Genomic DNA, 21,174 nt, shown 5'->3' on the forward strand with positions numbered 1-21,174 from the left:
TATATTTATATTTAGGTACTGGCTTGGGTTTTTTTTTTTTTTTGTAAGGTATTATTTATATACAAAAATTCTGCTCAGAGTGGACGGAATGAGGCTGAAGGCCCAGTTTGGTGTCAGGGCTTAGCAGGGAACAGCTGAATTTTGGAGAGGTTTTTGCTCTGGATTATTTTGGGCAGGAAGGTTGGGAGCTGTAACCTGAGCTGCAGGAAGGATTTGGGATTTGGAATTTGGGGTTTTGGGTTTGGGTTGGCTGCAGCTGTCCCTGAGTTTGTCCCACAGCACTGCCACCCTCAGCTTCAAAATCAAAAATTAATTTTAATTAATTTCCTACTTACAGAACTCTCAGCTTCAATATCAAAAATTCATTTATTTCCCACTTATAATACTTTATTAATTACATTCAGTTTATTAGCTGAAAATATCTATTTATCTATTTTAGTTTATCTGGTTTAACTTTGGGGTCTTCCCACAGGGATATTTGGGGTCTTTATAAAGAGATTTTTGGTGTCTTCCCACGGAGATATTTGGTGTCTTCATAAAGAAATATTTGGGTTTTTCCCACAGGGATATTTGGGGTCTTCCCACAATATTATTATTTACAAAACTGGAAAGCTCCTGAAGTGGAGGAAGGAATGAAAATCAGATTTTGGACTCCCAGGCTCTTCTTTAGCGGTGGCCCCTTTAAATCCTGGTTTCATAACTATGAAATTTCAGCCACAGGATGAATTCTTTTATTTAAAAAAAATGAATTTTTCTGGTTTTGCTTAAAATTAAACCAGGCTTCTGCTGGCTTGGTTATCTGGAATAAAGAAAAGAGCCCTTGAAAGGGACCTGGAGTCCAAGTCTGGCTGAATTTTGAGAACAGGACAAAATGTTTTTGTGAGCTTGAGGGTTTTTGGGTTGTTTTTATTTCTTTCCTTGTTTGCTTCCCTCTCTCAGGGCTGGATTGGGATTCCAGGCATTCGCTGGGTGCAGCTCCCCAAGTGTTTGTTCCACTCAGGGATTTCTGAGCTTTATCTAAGGTAAAGTTTTGCTCAGAAATGAGGGTGGAGGAGAGGAGGTGATAAAAAAGCAGAATTCAGGGGGTTTCTGGGAAAAAAAAAGGGGGAATTTGTTCCCTTTTTGACAGCAATTCCAGGCTTGGAGGGAGGAGGGAACATGGAAAAATGAGATTTTTTTTTACCTGGCAGCTGCTTTTCCTTCTTTGGGGCAATGCAGGGTTAAAATCTGGGAATGGGAATTTGAGGAGCAGAATTCCCTGCCTGGAGGGGGTGGAGCAATGGGAGTTGTGTTCCTTGTAATTAATTAAGGAATTAATTGTAGGCCTTAATCCCAGGCTGTGGGGGGATTTGGGGTGAATTGGGGGTCAGTTGGGGATGAATTGGGGGTGATTTAGAGGTGAAGAGCCAATAGTAAAATAGATTATATTAATTATAAATTATATTAATAGCAAATATCATTTGACATTTTATTAATTATAAATAAATGTAAGATACAAATATAATATATAATAGATGGAAAAGATAATATTATTATTTATTATTATTGTATTAATTATAAGTAAATGTAAGATACAAATATAGTCTAAAATATAATAATAAAATATATACATATTATTATATTAATTATAAATAAGTGTAACATACAAATATATAATATATAATAGTTTAAAAGATAATATTTTAATTAATTATTATTATATTAATTATAAATAAATGTAAAATACAAATATAATTTATATAAATATAAACTAGAAATCTTAATTAATATTCTATTAATTATAAATAAATAAAATTATAAATCTTATATAGAATATGAAGTATAAATATAATACAAAAATATTAATTAATATTATGATTATTATAAATATTATTATATCTATTTTCTTTATAATAAATTTATTTATTATAATTAACTAGGTATTGTATCTAAATATTAATAAAAAATATTTTATTTTTGTTTCGTTATTTATTAATTTATTATTTTATTTATATTTATTTATTAATAAGATAAATTAATATTGATGATATTGATAAGTACAAATAAATAGTAATGAATTATTTTATTTGTTATTTAGAAATATTAATATGTACCCATGATGATGCGTGTCTGTGACACGGGGCTGATGGCCCAGCTCATGGGTGGCACGTGCCAGAGCCCGGTGCTCACCCAGCCCTGCAATCAGCCCTGAGCGGCACCGTCCCAAGAGATCCTGTCACATCAGGGGCTGCTGCAGGGTTTAACCCTTTCCGTTCTCTGGGAACTGCGGCCGCTCCCAGCTGCTGTGAGAGCACAGAGGGGCTGCCAGGACGTGGGATGAGCTCCCGGGATGTTTAATGGGAATATCACACACCCTGCACGCTCAGGGGTTGTGCCAGGCTCTGGGGAAGCATCCCCAGGCTTTGGAATGCTCATGATACCTTGGAATGCTCAGGATAAACTCTCAGGATGTTTAATTGCAATAAAAGGCCCTGCACACACAGGAGTGGGCTTTTCTCAGCACCCAGGGGTTGTGCCAGGCATTGGGATGCTCAGGATGAGCTCACAGGATTTTCAGTGGCAATAAAACACCCTGCACACTCTGGGGTGGGGATCCCCAGCACCCCGGGCTTGTACCAGACTTTAGAATGATCAGGATGAGCTCCCAGGATGTTTAATAGGTATAAAAAGCCCTGCACACGCAGGGGTGGGGATCCTCAGCACCCAGGGCTTGTGCCAGGCTCTAGGGAAGCACCCCCAGGCTTGGCAGAGCTGGGGGATGCAGAGATCTCCTGAGCAGCCCTTCAAGCCTTGTCCTTGTCCTGCTCCATTCCAGCTCAGGGACACGCTGCTGTTCCCACAGCTCAGCCTCGGGGCACAGTGTCCCCCCTCTGTTCTCTGATAAACCCAGACTTTGGCAGCGGGGCAGGGTTTGTCCCCAGGATGGCAGAAACAGCCACCACAGTGCTGGCACTGACCCAGCAGGAGGGGCCTCTGCCTTTTTCCTTTTTCCTTTTTCCTTTTTCCTTTTTCCTTTTTCCTTTTTCCTTTTTCCTTTTTCCTTTTTCTTTCCTTTTCCTTTCCTTTTCCCTCCTCTTCTCCTTTCCTCTCCCCTTCCCTCTCTTCCTTTCCGTTTCCTTTCCCCTTCCCCACATTTCCCCACCTTCCCTCATTCCCAGATTTCCTTTTTAACTTCCTCCTTCCTCTTCTCCTCCTTTCCTCTCCCCTTCCCTCCTTTCCTTTCCCCTTTTCCACCTTTCCTCACCGATCCCTTCACCCTTTTCCTCATTTTCCTCCTTTTCCCTCCTTTCCTTTCCCCATTCCCACCTTTCCCCACCTTCCCCCATTCCCACATTTCCTGCTCTGCCCACCTGGCATTTGGGGGCCGTGGAGGCAGCAAAATGACATTTTTTTGAGGCAACAAAGTGACATTTTTTTGAGGAGGGACATCCTGCCTTTGATTCCCAGAGTGGAATCCGAGCCAGATTGAGCCGGGGAGTTGGGAAGGAGGCGAGGAGCTCTTGATGTGCCACTGACTCATCTGAGCTGGGAGATAAAGCACGAAACTGTGGGATGGTGCCAGCTCCCAAACTGGGCTGAGAGCCTGGAAACCTCCAGGATTTGGGATGGGGGAGATGGCACAGCCAGGTTTGTGGGCTTTCATCTCAGCTCCTGAGCCTTCACCTCACCTGGGGGTGACAGGTGGGTGCACACAGGAAATCAGGAGTGAATTTTAGCTGAATGCTCAGTGTGGAGGATGGAAATATGGGAATCCTGTGGGGCTGAGTCCTGCTCTGCCCTGGGCTTGGGGCTGGAGTTCTGCTCTGCTCAGCCCCATTCCTACAAGGCCAGCTTTGTTCTGCCTGCAGCACAGAGGATGCTTTCATTTTCTTCCTCATCCATGTTTCCTGCCTGATGATTCCCCCTTCCCTCAACAATTTGGCTTTTTCTGTGAGCCTGGGAATGCAGGACATTCTCAGGGATGCTTTTCCTGCATCCAGAGGGGATTCGGGACCTCAGAGGGATGGGACAGGCAGCAGGAAATCTGGGAATGGGGGAAATGTGGGGAAGGGAAAAAGGGAAAAGGGAAAAGGAAAGGGGAAAGGGGGAAAAGGAAAGCAGGGAAGGGGAGAGAGAGCACCCACAGCACGTGAGGTACTCCCTTCCAAAAATAATCCAAAATCCCCTCCAAAATGTCCTTTCCCACACCTGGAGCACTGACACGCTGATTTTTCATGTGGGGATGAATTCCACAGCCACATTCCCCTGAAAAGTGGGACTGTGCCCCAGCCCCTGAGGGGAATAAATCAAAATTAGGGATGAGCAGCTCCAGGGCTTTCATTCACACTCCCCCAGCAGCCCCATAAACTCTCACCCTTTTAGGAGAGGGTTGTGGCACTGGGAAAAAATCCCAATTTTGTGGCACAGCAAATTCCATCTGGCACCAGTGGGAAGGTGCCAAATTGTCACTTGTCACCCAAATGGCACCAAGAGGAAGGGGCAGGGGCTTGGTGCCACTGCAGGGCTGCCTTTGGCACGAAAAGCCTTTTCAGCCCCAAACAAAGCCAGCCCAGAGGTTGGGGAGCTCCAGCTCCAGCCAAGGCCCAGAGGAGGAGGGGAAAAATGGAAAAAAATTAGAAATAAAGAGCATTTAGTGCTGAAAGAGATCCCTGCTGGGGGAAGTCTCAACAAAAGCTGCTGGAGCTCCTCCAGCCCTGTGGGTAAACGGTGCCACCAAGGTCACTTGGGGAGAAGACAGAACTGTTTGAGGCCGTTTTTTTTTTTTATTTAAATCCATTTTGCTTGTCAAAGAAAGCAAACAAATGTCTAAAGGGTCTTGTGGCACAGAATGTGTCTTTCTTCAGCTCAGGAATAGAATATTCCTGTGTTCAGGGCTGCCTGTGCAGTTCCACTCTTGTGCCAGGCATTTCTCACTGGGGTTTCCTAAAAGCACCCGGGAGCTGTGGTGCCAAAATCTTCTGCTAAAATCAAAAATCAGCTAAAATCAACCCCGCAGCTGGACTGTTCCCCTGAAAAAAAAAAGAAAATTAAAAATTAATTAATATTCAGTGCAGAGAGGAAGGTGGGGATGCATTCAGGGATAAATTCCTACAGTGAGCTCAAGGTGGGAGCTGCAGAAAAATAAAAATATTCAGAGCAGAAAGGAAGGCAGGGTCCATCCAGGCCTGGAACCAGTTCCAGAATAATTTACCCAGAATAAATCCCTGCAGGGAGCTGCAGGTGAGTGGTGCTGAGCAGGTGATTTCCAGAAAATTCCAGATGTTCCTGGGGAGGTTTGGCTGGGAGTTGCCAGGGAAAAACCCGTTATCATCAGATCCATGACATCAGGAGTGCATTAGGAGGGCTAAGGAAGGATTTCATCTCTAAGCCGTTAAATCCTGCAATAATTGAGGTTGGAAGAAACCTCTGGAGGTCACCAAATCCTCATGACCTTCCCCAAGTAGCTCCTTGGTGCTGCAGGAGCTTGGAGAAAAACACTCAAATATTGATTAAATTTAATTTAAGTTGATTAAATTCCAATTCCCGACTCTTAAAATCGGAGCAGAAACGAGAAGAAAAATGGGAAGAAGAAGAAAAAGGAATGGGATTTTGTGTGCATTATAAAACTCCATCTTTTCTGCTGGAAACTGCCAGGTTTTTGCTAAATATTAATGTTTAAAAAGTCAACTAAACACAGCATGCAACCAAAACTCTGCAATCTTACTCATCCTGCTTCAAAGCCTTGTCTAAACATCCACCTCCAGCGTCTCAGGGAGGGGAAGGAGCTGTAAACTGACATTTAACAAATTCCAGACAGGAATTGGGGTTTTTTGGGGCTCTGTAAAAACCTCCTGAGCTCTGCTGCCAGAGCCAGAGCTGAGTTCGGGCACAGAAATGGAGAAAAGTTCATTTAGGGGTTGTGCAGCTGCCTAAATCTCAGTGAAAATTGGGGGAAACAAACACCAGGAAATGTCTGTGAAGTGAAAATAAGATTTGGGCATTAAAAAGAGGATTTGGGGTGGTGGAGCTCTGTGGGAGAGGAGCTGGAACTGAAGGATTTGGTGAAAAAATCTGAATTTTTGAGGAACCACTGGAAGGAAGAAGAGGTTTTTCATCAGGCTTTAAAAAAACCAACCAGAAGAGAATAAAATAATGAAGAGAGAGATGATTTTGGTGTCACAGCCTGAATTTCTGCTGTTCCACCTGGAAGAATTTGATGAAAAATTCAAAATTTTGAGGAACCACTGCAATGAAGAAGAGATTTTTCAGCAGGCCTTTGGGAAAAAAAACCTGAAATGAGGATAAAACTATGAAGAGAGAGATGATTTTGGTGAATTTCTGCTGTTCCACCTGGATTTTCTCCTCCTGCTCCCACTGGCACAGCCTCCACCTCTCCATGGTGCCCTCGGCCATCTGCGGAGAGATTTTAGTCAAGATGAGAATCCAGCTTATTCCATTATCCTGGAATAAAAACCAGGAGAGCCCAAGCACTGCAAACAGCTCTTCAGTGCCATTCCTCCATTAAGAAATTGCTGTGAGGGGGAAAAACACCCCTTTTATCCCAAGGACAGGGACATTTTAATGATGAGGTAAATCCCCTCCACACTCCTCAGCTCACAAAAGGGGCAGTAAATGAATTATTCTTTATAAAACCTAACATGAACCTCAGGCAAGGTGATAAAACAATTCAATTTTAAATTTTTTTAGTGACTTAAATATGAGTGGCTTTAAAATTATTTTTACAAGCTGTTTTTCCTTGGGTTTTTCCCACTTATTCCAAATTTTGGGTGAAGCAGCAATTTCCAGAGGGAGGGAAATCAGCAGGGAATGGAGATGTCAGGGAAGGGAAGCCGCAGGAGGCACAGAGCTGGAAATTGGAGAATTTAGCAATTTCTGGCTGCTCAGGGTGGTTGAAAGGACAGGTAGCAGAAAATCTCATTGCTGCAGCAGTGCCAGCAGATCAGATCCCTGTGGAATTAGCATAACTCCTGCTATAAATAGATTTATCTGGGCCAGAGCAGAGCTCAGCTGCTTTTGCCCACAGTCACCTCCAAACAAAGCAGCTCCTGGGGGCTCGGGGGCTCTTCTGGGATTCAAAGGAGATTTTTGGGGATGATCCCACTGAGGGGGCAGAGATTGCACTGAACCAGCCTCTCCTTTTTGTGGCAGCCAAGCTACCAGCAAAAAACCTTTGCCAAAAAAGCTCCTTGCCAAAAAACCTGTCCCAAAATCTCCTCGCCAAAAAACCATTACCAAAAAATAATGGGAAATGGGAAATGGGAAATGGGATGATGGGAAAGTGGATAATGGGAAATGGGATGATGAACAATGGGAAATGGAAATGGGATAATGGACAGTGGGAAATGGGATGATGGACAGTGGGAAATGGAAATGGGATAATGGGAAGTGGAAATGGGATGATGGACAGTGGGAAATGGGATAATGGGATAATGGGAAGTGGAAATGGGATAATGGACAGTGGGAAATGGAAATGGGATAATTGGAAGTGGGAAATGGGATAATGGACAGTGGGAAATGGGATAATGGACAGTGGGAAATGGGATGATGAACAGTGGGAAATGGAAATGGGATAATGGACAGTGGGAAATGGGATAATGGGATAATGGGAAGCCAGGCCCAGCATGACAAGGCCCAGCCTTGGCAGGGGATCAGGGAATCTCACAGAGCAGGACTGTGGGGCTGCAGCCAAGGGAACACAGCCCCAGTGTGGGGCTCACAGGGAGCTGCTGTGGGGGCTGCCACAAGGGAGGGCATTGTCCCCCTGCCCGGGCTGTCCCTGCCCAGGGAGCCCCAGGAGACAGTGGGAAAGGGGGAAAAGAAGAGAAAAGGGGAAAAAGAAAAGAGGAAAAAGAAGAGCAAAGGGTGAGGCAGCAGGAAAAGAGGAAAAAGAAAATAGGAAAAAGAAGAGCAAAGGGGGAAAAGAACAGAAAATAGAGAGGCAGTGGGAAAAGAAGAGAAAAGAGGAAGAGAAGAGCACAGGGAGAGGCAGCTGAGCTGGAGCAGCACATGCAGCATTTCCAGCAGAGCCGCTGGAATCTGGGTCAGGCTCAGTCTGGAGCTGCCTCGTCAGCACAGCAGGGCTGGACTAAATCCATCTGTCCGTCCGTCCATCCGTCCATCCATCCCCGGGGTGCCCAGAGAGCTGCCCACACCCCCGGGGTGGCACTGAGGGCACCGAGGGCATGGCACAGCCAGCAGGGCTGGGATGGGATGGGATGGGATGGGATGGGATGGGATGGGATGGGATGGGATGGGATGGGATGGGATGGGATGGGGGCTCCTGCGGGGGACACAGCCCTGGGCCACCAGACAGCCCAACCCTGGGAATTTGGCTGCCCAGGGGTTTGTCCCAGGCTTGGCACTGATCTCCATCCCAAGGGAGCCATAAATGTTGGGTTTTACTTTGGGCCTGTGCTGGAATTGCATCCCCCAGCACAGCCAGGAGGTGGGGACAGGGACAAAAGGGGATAAATGACATGGGGATGGGGGTAAAAGGATGGGGGCAGGGGTAAATGGGGATAAATGGAATGAGAACAGGGTAAGAGGGGACAAAGGACATGGGGACAAGGGATCCCTTTCCCAGGGATCTGATCCTGCTCAGGAGCTTGGCAAGGATGGTGAGAGGAGGGAGCAGCAGGATGGGAATCCCAGATTTCCACTCCAGGATCTCAATTCCCAGTTTCTTTTTCTCTTTAAACTCCCAAGGTTATCCCGAATTTCCCCTCCTTACCCTCACACACCTGTGGCTGTGCCCTGAGCTCTCCCAGGAGGAAAAATCCCTGGAATTCAGCAGGGCCTGGGCAGGATGGGGCTGCCATGGATACTGTCACCATGGAGCTGTTGTCATGGTGACCCTGCTGTGGATGGAGGAAAGGGAAAGGGAAAGGGAAAGGGAAAGGGAAAGGGAAAGGGAAAGGGAAAGGGAAAGGGAAAGGGAAAGGGAAAGGGAAAGGGAAAGGGAAAGGGAAAGGATTCCCCTCTGAATTCCTGCTGGAAGGTTTTTTTTTTAGGAATTCCTCACTCACCCAGTGAGGTTTATTCCCCTCTGAGTTCATTCTGGAAGGGATTTTTTAGAAATTCCTCACTCAGTGGAGTTTATTCCCCTCTGAGTTCATTCTGGAAGGGATTTTTTAGAAATTCCTCACTCAGTGGAGTTTATTCCCCTCTGAGTTCATTCTGGAAGGGATTTTTTAGGAATTCCTCACTCAGGCGTTGCCATCACAAGGTACCAAATCTCTGCTCTGACTGTGGCACTCCTGATTTATGGTCCATCCAAAAGGGGAGAGTTTGGCAGCTGGGAACAGCTGGGAACAGCTGGAACAGCTCAGGGGAGCTCCAAACCCCTCCTTTCCAGCTGGGAGAGGCTTTTGTGGAGATTTTAGGGTGGGAGAGGCAGAAATTAGCCAGAGATGGAGCTGGCAGAGGCGCAGGAAGAGGGAGGGAAGCTTCCGGAAGCATTCCTGCTCCTGCTGCAGGGATCTGTGCCCTGGGAGCTGGCTGGGATCCCACTGGGATGAGCTGACTCGGAGCTGGAGCTGCTCTGGGGCAGCTGGGGAAGGGAAAATCCCCAGGATGATTTTTAGATGGTGACTGAGAGAGGCTTTATGTATCATTTTTGGTCTAATTTTCTAATTTTTGGCATAATTTTTAATATAATTTTCGATTTTTCTGCGTAACTTTTTGCCTAACATTCTATTTCTCAGCATAATTTTCTGCCTAATTTTCATCATAATTTTCTGGCCTAATTTTCTTTATAATTTTCTTCATAATTTCCTGCATCATTTTTGGCTTAATTTTCTATATAATTTTCTATTTTTGTGTGTAATTTTCTGCCTAATTTTCATTATAACTTTTGGCCTAATTTTCATCCTAATTTCCCGCGTCACTTTTTACCTAATTTTGTATTTTTTGACATAATTTCCTGCGTAATTTTTTGCCTAATTTTGTATTTTTTGTCACAATTTCCCCTGGATCCCTTTCCCAGTGATCCTTTCCCTGGATCCCTTTAGCATGCAGCTGCTCCTGGCTGGAACTGGAGCCATAACGAACTCACAGCTCGTTATCTCTGGGGCTATAAAACCATTCCTGGTGGGATTTTGGCCACGTTCTGGGTGATTTTTGCCATTTCTGAGCCAATCCAAATGCACAGAGCAGGGCTGTGGGGATCTCTGAGGGAGCTCAGCCTCGTCTGGCAGTGGAAAGGGCTTGGGGGGAGGCCAGGGATTGTTGTGCAAAAAGAAAAAGGAAAAAATCCTGGCAGGGCTTCAGCAGGAAGGGAGAGCGGCAGGAAACGCTCGGGGCACGGGGCCAGGACAGGCTCAGGCTGGGACAGAGCTTCATTCAGAGCTTTTTGGGGTGAAAAGAGCCAGTTCTGGGACAGAGCTTCATTCAGAGCTTTTTGGGGTGAAAAGAGTCAGTTCTTGGCCAGTTCTGGGACAGAGCTTCATTGAAATCATTTTGGGGTGAAAAGAGTCAGTTCTTGGTCAGCTCTGGGGGTAGAGCTTCTTTCAGAGTATTTTGGGGTGAAAAGAGATGGTTCTTGGCTAGACCTGGGGACAGAGCTTGATTCTAATTATTCAAATATTCATTTTGGGGTGAAAAGATTCACTTCTTGGCTGGGCTGAACATGGCTAGGGTTTGTTCAGGAGGCACAGATGGGATGGGATGGGATCCATGGGATGGGATCCATGGGATGGGAATGGATTCTCATTCCCACATTCCTCCAGGATGGAGCAGAATTGGGACAGAGCTTGATTCAAATCATTTTGGGGTGAAAAGATTCAGTTCTTGGCTGAGTTGGGTTCCTGCAGATCCATGGAATGGGAATGGGAATGGGAATGGGAATGGGAATGGGAATGGGAATAGGAATGGGAGTGGTGGGGAGCAGATGTGGATTCTCATTCCCAGATGCCTCCAGGATGGAGCAGCATTGGGACATCACCTTATTTCAATTATTTTGGGGTGAAAAGATTCAGTTCTTGGGTTGGGTTGGGTTCCTGCAGCTGGGAGAGGCTGAGAGTCCCTGGGATTTGCTCGGGAGGCACAAATGGGATGGGAGTGGGGATGGACTGGGATGGAAATGGGAATGGGATGGAAATGGGAATGGGGATGGGAATAGGGATGGGATGGGATTTATAGGATAGAATGGGAATGGGGTGGAATGGGAATGGGAATGGGGATGGGAAGAGGGATGGGATGGGATGGGATTTATGGGATAGAATGGGAATGGGGTGGGATGGGAATGGTGAGGAGCAGACATGGATTCCCACTCCCGGATTCCTTGGGGATGGTGCTGAGGTGGCATTTCCTCATCCCTGAGGAGTCATCCCAGGTCCCCAGGGTGCTTGTGTAACTCTGCCTTTCATCTCTGACACGCTGGGAGCAGTGGGAGGATGGAAATTTGGGAGTGGAGCTGGCACAGCCTCAGCTTGCCAGCAGTGAAACTGGGATTCCTCAAGGGAAGCAGGATCTGTGGGATCTGCAATTCCATCAGTCAGCAGGAAAAGGACATTTTAACCCCAAAAATCTGGTGCTGTGCAATTCCTTCAGTGAGCAGGAAAAGGATGTTTTAACCCCCAGAAATCCAGTGCTCTGAAATTGTATCAGTTAGAAGGAAAAGGACATTTTAAATGTCCTTTAAATCCCCAAAACCCCAGGGATGGACTTGGGCATGGTGTGCCCTTGAAGGGTGGGAAATCAGGGGTTGATCAGGCCCTGAGATGCAGAAAGAAAAATCCCTGAGCAGCAGAGCCAGGTGTGTGGGAGGGTTTGGGATTGAATTTTGGGATCTTTTTGCTTTCCACTCCCAGCTTATCTCAGAGTTCCTCTCCCCAAGCTTCCTTAGGATATAAAAGTACCTGAAAAATGCTGGATAAATGTAATTTTCTTTGCTTCCTGGATCTCCTTTACAACCAAATAAATCACTGGGATCTCTGCCCTTGCATTCAAACCCTTTTAACCTTTTCCATCAAGCCCATACCAAATAAAAAGCTCCAATTATTTGCACCTTGTGTTCCCCAGCCCCAAAAACATCTCCCTCCTCCACAGAGCCCAAATTTATCCATGGGTTGGGATAAAAATAGGCGGTAAATCATAGATGAATAAATCATAGAATAGACGAAGGAAGATGAACATAAATGAATAAATGATAGAATTATATTAAATTACAGACAGGAAATCTGCTGCCTGGATTGCAGATTCCACAATGGCTTCCCTGGAAAGACGATGCCCAGGAAATCCAGCTCTTTCCTCTTTTCCAGCTGCTCTTTGTGCCCAGCTATCAGCAGCACGAGGAAACCGAGTGGAAAAATTGAATCTGGCAGCAGATGCATGAAGGCACACGAGCCCCAAACCCAGGCACCAAAAATAGCTGAAAGAGGGGGGGAAAAACCTGAAAAGAGCCTTTTTAACAATTCCTTTTCTTTCCAAAGCTTTGCCCCCGGGCACAGCCACGCTGCTGTTTGTGTGTGTGGGAGGCAGAGCAGAGTGGGACAGCTGCTGTTTCTTTATTTTATATTTCTTTGGTTTGTTATTCCATGGAAAAACTCCCTTTTTGTTGTTGTTTTTTGGCTCTGTTTTCCATGTTTTCCAAGGGCTGGTGGTGGCCAGGGCCCTGGGCACTGAGCTCCAGTCTGGATTTCATTTTCCAGGGGGTTTGGAGGGAGTTTAGGAAGGCAAAAAAGGGGCAACCCAGCATTTTTTTACTGGAGAATATTCCTGGGCTGAAGACACCCAGAGCCCGAGACACAAATCCTGATGGTTCCTGCAGGAATGTTGAGGATTGAGGGTGTCCTGTCCTTTACCTGAGAGCAGGACCAGTTCATGTCCCTCCAAACCCCATCCCTGCAGCTGGCACATGCTCAGGGCTGGGATTTTTCCAACTTTGGCTGGAATATTTCAGGAACCAGCTTTTAAAATCCTGATCCCACAAACCTGTGAAGCTCCCTGACTAAAATTAGGATTCCAAACCCTTGGTGGTGTGAGGTTTGACCACATTCCCAGGTGTGTGGTTAAAGAAATCACCCTCTGAGTGCTGTGCCAGGGAACACCCTCAGCTCTGCAGGGTTTGCTGCTCTCTGCCCTCCCAAAATCATTCCAGGAGCACATTCCTGAGCCTGGGAATGCCTCCTGCAAGTGGCTGATGTCATGTTTGCCTCGGAGAGGGAGGCCTGGTGACCTTTGCAGCTGGGCTGTGACAGCTCCTCGCTGTCACATCTGCCTGCTGACGTGGAAAAGGAGCAGATCCCAAAATCCTGGAGTGGATTTATCCCTATCCAAGCACAGCCCCACGTGTGTGGAGGAGCTTTTCGGTGTTCAGAGGCCCAAGGGCTGCTCTGTGTGGGTCTCAGGGGTGGTGCCTGAGGTTTAAAGGTCATAATTCAGCACTTCAGACAGCATGGAAATGGGATTTGGTGGTGCTGGAATGAGGAATTTGTGCCTGGTGGGGCTGGATGGAACAAGGGTTATCCCTGTGTCAATTAGCACTGCTGCTAATTAACAGAACAATGCCACTAAATGAATTTGCTGGGGGTGTCTTCCCAGCCCTAGAATCATCTGGATCATCTCCATCTCTTTTCGCAGCCCTGGACTTCGTTCCTGAGGGATTCAGTGCCAACATCCCAGTGGGAATAGCGAGTCCCTCAGCCCCTCTGATCCTCCTCACCCCTTCCTGGCCTCCTACCCAATCATCACAAGCCGCCAATTAATGATTCCCTGCTGCTAATTAACGATTCCTCCTCGCTGGTCTGTTGCAGGGCAACCATTGATGAGGTGGAAACGGATGTGGTGGAGATCGAGGCCAAGCTCGACAAGGTGAGGGCAGATTGTGGTCTGAAGGACACTGCTGGATCCCCTGCTCAGGAATGGGGACCCTCCAGGTGTCCCCTAAAATCTGAGCCCATTTCCAGCCGTTAAATTCAGATTTAGCACCCCAGACCTGGGGCCTGGCAGGTGTGGTGGAGATGGAGGCCAAGCTTGACAAGGTGAGGGCAGATTGTAGTCTGAGGGGGACTGGTGGATCCCCTGCTGAGGAATGGGGTCCCTCCAAGTGTTCCCTAAATTCTGAGCCCTTTTCCAGCTCATAAATTGATGTTTAGCACCTCAGGCTTGTCCCCAGGACTCCTCTGAGCTGGGATAAGAGCTCCAGTCCAGCTCCTCCTGGGACAGGCTGTCCTGTCCCAGGATGGGACTTCATCCCTGTCCTGGACTGGGATTTTACCCCTGTCCTAACCTGGGCTGGGATTTTATCCCTGTCATTTCCTGGGCTGGGATTTTACCCCTTTTCTTTCTTGGGTGGGATTTTGTCCCTGTCCCAGGGTGGGATTTTCCCGCTGTCCCACCCGTGACAGTTCCCAGCACAGCAGGAACGGGAAGGGCGCCTGTCCCAAAGCTCTGGGCTGGGTGTGGGACAAAGCCAGGCTGGTCTAAAGCCCATGCTGAGCTCATGTCTGTGTGTCCCCTTGTGTCCCACGTGTGTCCCCCTGTCCCTGTCGGCGTGTCCCCAGCTGGTGAAGCTGTGCAGTGGCATGCTGGAGGCTGGCAAGGTTTACATCACCACCAACAAACATTTCGTCAGCGGCGTGAGGGACCTGTCCCAGCAGTGCAGGAAGGACCAGATGATCTCGGTGAGCCTGGGGGGCTGGGGGTGCTCAAATTCCTGACTGGGGGGCTGGGGGTGCTCAGGGGGCTGGGGATGCTCAGATCCCTGTTCCTGGCTCAGGGGGGAAGATCCCTGCTGCTGGGAATGGATCACAAATCCAAGCCCCTCACGCTGCTTAAGCAGCCACTGAAAATGAGATTTGGTGGGAAATCAGAGTGAGATCCACTCAAAATGAGATTTGTGTTTGGAGGGATGCAGAGAATCTGATAATACCAGGCTGGGAGGTCAGAGATCCATTTAAAATGGGATTTGCTGGGAGGTCAGTGTGAGATCCATTTAAAATGAGATTGGGTGAAAGGTCAGGCTGAGATCCACTCAAAATGAGCTCTGGAGGGAGATCAGAGTGAGATCTACTCCAGCTGAGCTCTGCAGGCAGTGCTGGGCTGTGCAATGTAGGTCAGTGAGCAGCAGGGATTTGGGAGGTGAGCAGCCCACGCAGAGCTGCACACGTGGAGCTCAGCTCTGCACTGTCAGGGAAAGGCTCCAAGGGCTCAAAACCCTCCCTGGCAAGGACCAGGGGCTCCTTAGAGCCTTCCTGAGCCTCCACCCAGCCCTGGCAATGAGGGGCAGCTGCTCCTCTTCACTGCCAGGTCCCTTCACCTTATTTATTTTTATTTTATTATAATTTTATTTTATTTTTAAATTTTTATTTAATTAATTTAATTTATCTCATTTAATTTTTATTCCTTTTTTAACTGTATTTTATTTCATTTTTATTGTATTGCATTTTACTGTATTGTATTGTGTTTTATGGGATATTTTGTGGGATTTTATCCCTGTCCTTTCCTGGGATGGGATTTTCCCCTGTCCATGTATTGCATTTTATTGTATTTTATTTTATTTTTATTATTGTATTGTATTTTTGTTTTTTCAGGAGTGCCTGGATAAATTTGGGGACAGCCTACAGGAAATGATCAATTACCACATGGTAAGGGGCTGCCTCCTCCTCTCCCCTTGGGTGCTGGTGGTATTGCTGATGTCCCCTGTGTTTGCCACAAACAGAGGTCCTGCAAGGGGGACAAAAAAAAGGACGAGAATTCACCAAAATCTTGCACTCCAGAATTTTCTTTTCTTCCTTTTGGGCAGCAGAGGGAGGACACACAGAGCCCTGAGGAGGATTTTGGCTGGTAAAAACCTTTTGGGGGCAGATTTTTTTCCCCCTTTCTCAAAATAATTGATATTTTTTCCCCTCTTCTCTCTTCCAGATCCTGTTTGACCAGGCCCAGAGGTCGGTCCGGCAGCAGCTGCACAATTTTGTCAAAGAGTGAGTGTTTATTTAGTGTTTGTCCTTTTCCTTCAATTTGCAGCTTCCTGAGCTTCCCATTCCTCCTGTCCTGGGAATGCAGGGAGCAGAACCAGAACCTCCCTGCAGGGCTGATCCTGCAGGATGAACATCCCAAAATCCACCTGCAGGGCTGATGCTGCAAGATAAGCCCATCCCAAAGTTCAGATCCTGCAGGGCTAATCTTCCAGGATAAACTCCTCCCAAAATTTAGATCCTACAGGCCAAGCCCGTGCCAAAATCCCTCTGCTGATCCTACAAGGGCTGATCCTACAAGATGAACATCCCAAAGTTCAGATCCTGCAGGGCTGATCCTGCAGGATAAACTCATCCCAAAATCCATCTGCAGGGCTGATCCTCCAGGCAAAACCCATCCCAAAGTTCAGATCCCTACAGGCCAAACCCATCCCAAAATCTGCAGGGCTGATCCTGCAGGATAAACTCCTCTGAAAAATCAGACCCTGAAGGGCTGATCCTGCAGGATGAACATCTCAAAGTTCTAAAGAAAGACTTGACTGAAGCTGGAATGGACACGCTGGGCTGAGCTGGGATCCTGCTGGCACCCCTGTTTTATTCTCACTTTCTAACCTTGCTTTCTCCCCATTTCTCCCAAATTGTCCCATTTGTGGCCGCAGTGACGTGAGGAAGTTCAAGGAGACCAAGAAGCAGTTTGACAAGGTGCGAGAGGACATGGAGATCTCTCTGGTGAAGAACGCGCAGGCGCCGCGGCACAAACCGCACGAGGTGGAGGAGGCCACAGGCACGCTGAGCATCACCAGGAAATGCTTCAGGCACCTGGCCCTGGACTACGTGCTGCAGGTGGGGGCACCTCACCCTCTGAAGCCTCTGGGTTTCAATTTTCTGTTTGTCAGATTTACTGGGTGGGTCTGGGCTTCATATTAGGGGAAGTTGTCCTGCTCAAATTCAGGATTTTCCTGATTTTCCGAACTTTTCTGGATGTCCGTTGCGGCTGTTGGGCAGCTCCAGCTGCTCAAATTCAGGATTTTCCTGGTTTTCCTGACTTTTTCTTTCTTTGAATTTCAATTTAAATCCTACGTTAGGCTCTCTTCACAGAGTAGGGATGTTGGAATAGGGTTTGTTTTTTTTTTTATTTAGAAATGGGGTAACTGAGAGGTGTTTGAAAAACTTATTCTGTTTTCAGTCTCATGTGAAGGGTGAGACAGTACAAATGTTGTAATTCACACCATCACAATCAGAAGTTAACTGTTTTCTTAATTTCTTAGTTATACTAATTTCTTAATTATAATACATAGTAATTATATTACTAATTTCTTAATTATAATGTGATATAAGTGTTTCTTGGCCTATCAGTGTTAGTTATACCATGCTGTAAATGCTTTAATAATCTAAAATTACCCTTTTAAGAAATCATTTCAATAAATTCTATGAAATTTATACATATATACATAAATTATATTAAAATTGTATCAATATATAAAATAATTAAACAGTAAGTTATATATTACATATAAATATATTACAATATTTATATAAAACTTATATATATATATATATATACAAATAAATTATATAAATTATCATAACATCCTTTCAATAAATTATTTGCTCTTAGTAAGAAAAAGGAATATAAGTTTCCCCAGCAGTGATTTTAACCAGGTGAGAAGTGTGCATTTATTGCACCTTTTCCAGAACCCACCTTACAGGCACTTTGCACTGGAATAATTCAGGAATAATTTGGGATCGATTTCCCAGTGGATCTGGAGATTCCCAGGCTGGCTTTGCTGCTGGTGCTGAGAGGAATATTTTGATTTTTTCCCCCAGATCAACGTGCTGCAGGCCAAGAAGAAATTTGAGATCCTGGACGCGGTAAGAGCTGCAGGAGAGGAGCCCTGGCTGCTCCTCAGGGAGAAAATTCAATTTTTGGGGATTTTCAGGTGCTGCTTTCCCTTCTTTGTGCCCACAGCAGAGTGCAAGGAAGGAGAAGAGGGATAAATTGCTTGGGGAAAGTAAAGAATAAAGAATTAAGAAAGAAAAATTAAAGTAAAAATAAATTATTTTGAGGGGGGAAAGGGTTTAGGGTTTTTTACTCTACCCCAGGAAATGGAGTAAAGCAGGGATAAATTGCTTTGGGAAAGTAAAAAAATCAAAGGTTAAACCCATTTTTTATGGGGAAAAAGGGTTTAGGGTTTTTTACTCTGCCCCAGGAAATGCTGATTTGTGCCCACAGTGAAGTGGAAGGAAGGAGAGGGATAAATTGCTTGGGGAAAATATAAAGAGTTAAACCTAATTTTTCTGTGGGGAAAAAAGGCTGAGGATTTTTCACCCTGGCGCTGACCCAGCTGTTGTTTCCATCCCCAGATGTTGTCCTTCATGCACGCGCAGTTCACCTTCTTCCAGCAGGGCTACAGCCTCCTGCACGAGCTCGACCCCTACATGAAGAAATTGGCCACCGAGGTGAGGGGGGCCTGGGCTCTCCTGACCCCCAGAAGGGTTTGGGAACCCCAAAAGGGTTTGGGACCCCCAAAAGGGGTTCCCCTTTTGCTGCCCCATGGCCAGCAGGGAACGCCTAGGGGCTGCTGCACGAGTGGGGCCCACCCCAAGCCGGCTTTGGCCTCCCTTGTGCCCCTTTTCCCTCCTTTTGGCCTCCTTTTCCCCCCTCCTTTTTGCCTCTTTTTTGCCTTTTTCTTGCCTTCTTTTCCGCCTTACTTTTCTTGCCTTTTTCCCTCCTTTTTGCCTCTTTCTTTCCTTCTTTTTTCCCCTTTTTGCCTCTTTTTTCCCTGCTCCTTTCCTCCCTCCTTTTCTCCTCTTTTTCCCCCCCCCTTTTTCCCCCTTTCCTCCCTTTTCGGTGCTTTGGGCCCAGGATATCTCTGTCCCACCCCATCCTCTCCATCTCCATCCTGATTTTCCCCCGTTGCTTTTCCAGCTGGACCAGCTGGTGATCGACTCAGCCGTGGAGAAGAGGGAGATGGAGCACAAGCACGCCCTGATCCAGCAGAGGGTGAGCTCCAAATTCCCAAATTCATTATTTTCCTGGAAATTCCGGATTTTCCTGACTTTTCTGGATGTCCCTCGTAGCTTTTGGGCAGCTCCAGATTCCTCAAATTCAGGATTTTCCTGATTTTTCTGATTTTTGTGGATATCCCTGAGAGCCTTGGGGCCACCTCAAATTCAGGATTTTCCTGATTTTCCTGCCTTTTTCTTTTCAAACTTAAATGTAAATCCTACATTTAATATTCAAGTCAAAAAAAAAAAAAGCAGAATTTAAATAGAATAAATTTCTTTTTATTCTCACAATAGAATCTGAGGCATCTCAGATTTTCCACCCTTGGCAATGATTCCCAGCCTGAAGGTTGGGAATAAATAATGAATTACTGTTAATAATAATAAATTAAATTAATTTAATTATTTTTCTTTCTCTCCTCTTCTCCCTGCATTGCTGCCTGGCCCTGCAGACCCTCCTGCAGGTGAGTTCCCACCTGGATTTCCACCCTGATCCCAGAAATCCCGTGCAAAACTTTGGCAGATTTGTCCCTTTTTCTTGCTTTATTAACCCCTCTCCACCCTGATCCCCTGGGGCCTGTCATTCTGAGTCTCTTTCCTCTCCCCAGGATTTCTCCTACGATGACTCCAAGGTGGAATTCAACGTGGATGCCCCCAACGGGGTGGTGATGGAGGGGTACCTGTTCAAGAGAGCCAGCAACGCCTTCAAAACCTGGAACAGGTGAGAAATTATTCCAAATAATTACTCCAATTAATTGAAATATTAATTTTAGCAATCAAATAAATATTTATATTTATATTTATATTTATAATACATATACTTAATAGAATAAATAAATGCAATTAATTAATTATAAATACATTAATGATAATATTAATGATTAACATTATTCCAATTAACTGATATAATTCAAATTTCACCTGATCTTGGGGCTGAGGCTTTGCACTCTTCCCTGCCTTACCCAACCCTTTCAAACAACTCTAATTCCAAACCTTTTTGGAAAAGGAATACCCCAATCTTATGGAATTAATTAATTTTTTTAATTAATTAATTTTTTTCCCATGCAAATAAAGGCAATTTCTGTGTGTAAACAGTCCATTAAAGCATTTAATTATTGTATTTATTTTATTTATTTATTTTATTTTATTGATTTATTTCAAAACCTAATGAAAATTGGAATTTTTAATGGGGAGGTGGTGATGTCTGTCTGTGTGCTTGTCCCCCCTCAGGAGATGGTTTTCCATCCAGAACAGCCAGCTGGTCTACCAGAAGAAGCTAAAGGTCAGTGCAGCTGCCCCAGGTGACAGCAGGGGATGAACCAAGTGATTGGTTAATTAATTAATTAGTTAGTTCATTAACCAGCTGCTTGGCTGGGGCGGAGCAGGGATGTGGATCAGGGGACAGCAAGGCCATGAGTGGGCTCCAGGAAAAAAGCAGCAAAGATTTGTGAAATAATTATTTATTAAGTAATTATTTATGGAATAAATATTTATTAAATATGTATTTGTAAAATAATTATTAATTAAATCATTACTTATTAAGTAATTATTTTGGGTGGTTGGGTTAGGAGTTTGGGGGGCTTGGGAAAGCCTTGGAGGGGTTTGAGGCAGGAAGGACTTTGAAAGTGTTGGGAAGGAATTTGGAGGGTTTGGGCAGGAAGGATTTTGGGAAGGAATTTGCAGGAGCTGGGAAATAATTTGCAGGGCTTGAGGCAGGGGGGGACTTTGGAAGTTTTGGGAAGGAATTGGCAGGGCTTGAGGCAGGGGGGGACTTTGGAGGATTTAGGAAAGAGTTTGGAGGGTCTGGGCAGGAGTTTCCCAGTGGTGCCCTGGCCCCAGGAGCCCCCCAAGCCCCTCCAGGCCCCGCTGTGTCCCCAGGACGTGCTGACCGTGGTGGTGGAGGACCTGAGGCTCTGCACGGTCAAACCCTGCGAGGACATCGAGAGGAGGTTCTGCTTCGAGGTCGTGTCCCCCACCAAGTGAGTTTGGGGCTCCCCACGGATCCCTGGGTTGGAGTGGCAGCACCTCTGGCTGTCCAACCTTGTGGGAGGCATTTTTACCTGGAAACTTTGGGATGGGAAAAAGCCCCAACCTTGTGGGGCTGGAAAGTTTGGAAAGGGAACAACCCCAACCTTAAAGGGTAAATTTTTACCTGAAGGTGTTGAAGAGGGAACACCCCAAGCTTGTGGGGTTAAGTTTTAACCAGAAGTTTCAGAGTGGGAACACCCCAACCTTGTGGGGTTAATTTTTG

General features: G+C 45.9%; 1 protein-coding gene across 1 annotated transcript in view; it reads left to right on the plus strand.

Annotated features, from left to right (window-relative positions):
• ACAP3 (ArfGAP with coiled-coil, ankyrin repeat and PH domains 3) overlaps positions 1–21,174 on the plus strand; it is a 36,443-nt gene that overhangs the window by 4,249 nt on the left and 11,020 nt on the right. Inside the window, exons 2-13 of the mRNA XM_059487582.1 lie at positions 13,755–13,812; positions 14,505–14,624; positions 15,534–15,587; positions 15,865–15,923; positions 16,577–16,760; positions 17,745–17,789; positions 18,282–18,377; positions 18,847–18,921; positions 19,376–19,387; positions 19,532–19,644; positions 20,154–20,205; positions 20,802–20,902. Coding sequence (XP_059343565.1) covers positions 13,755–13,812; positions 14,505–14,624; positions 15,534–15,587; positions 15,865–15,923; positions 16,577–16,760; positions 17,745–17,789; positions 18,282–18,377; positions 18,847–18,921; positions 19,376–19,387; positions 19,532–19,644; positions 20,154–20,205; positions 20,802–20,902 — 969 coding nt within the window. The remainder of the gene's footprint in view (positions 1–13,754; positions 13,813–14,504; positions 14,625–15,533; positions 15,588–15,864; positions 15,924–16,576; positions 16,761–17,744; positions 17,790–18,281; positions 18,378–18,846; positions 18,922–19,375; positions 19,388–19,531; positions 19,645–20,153; positions 20,206–20,801; positions 20,903–21,174) is intronic.

Source organism: Ammospiza nelsoni, chromosome 22, assembly GCF_027579445.1.
Source record: "Ammospiza nelsoni isolate bAmmNel1 chromosome 22, bAmmNel1.pri, whole genome shotgun sequence".
Taxonomy (NCBI): domain Eukaryota; kingdom Metazoa; phylum Chordata; class Aves; order Passeriformes; family Passerellidae; genus Ammospiza; species Ammospiza nelsoni.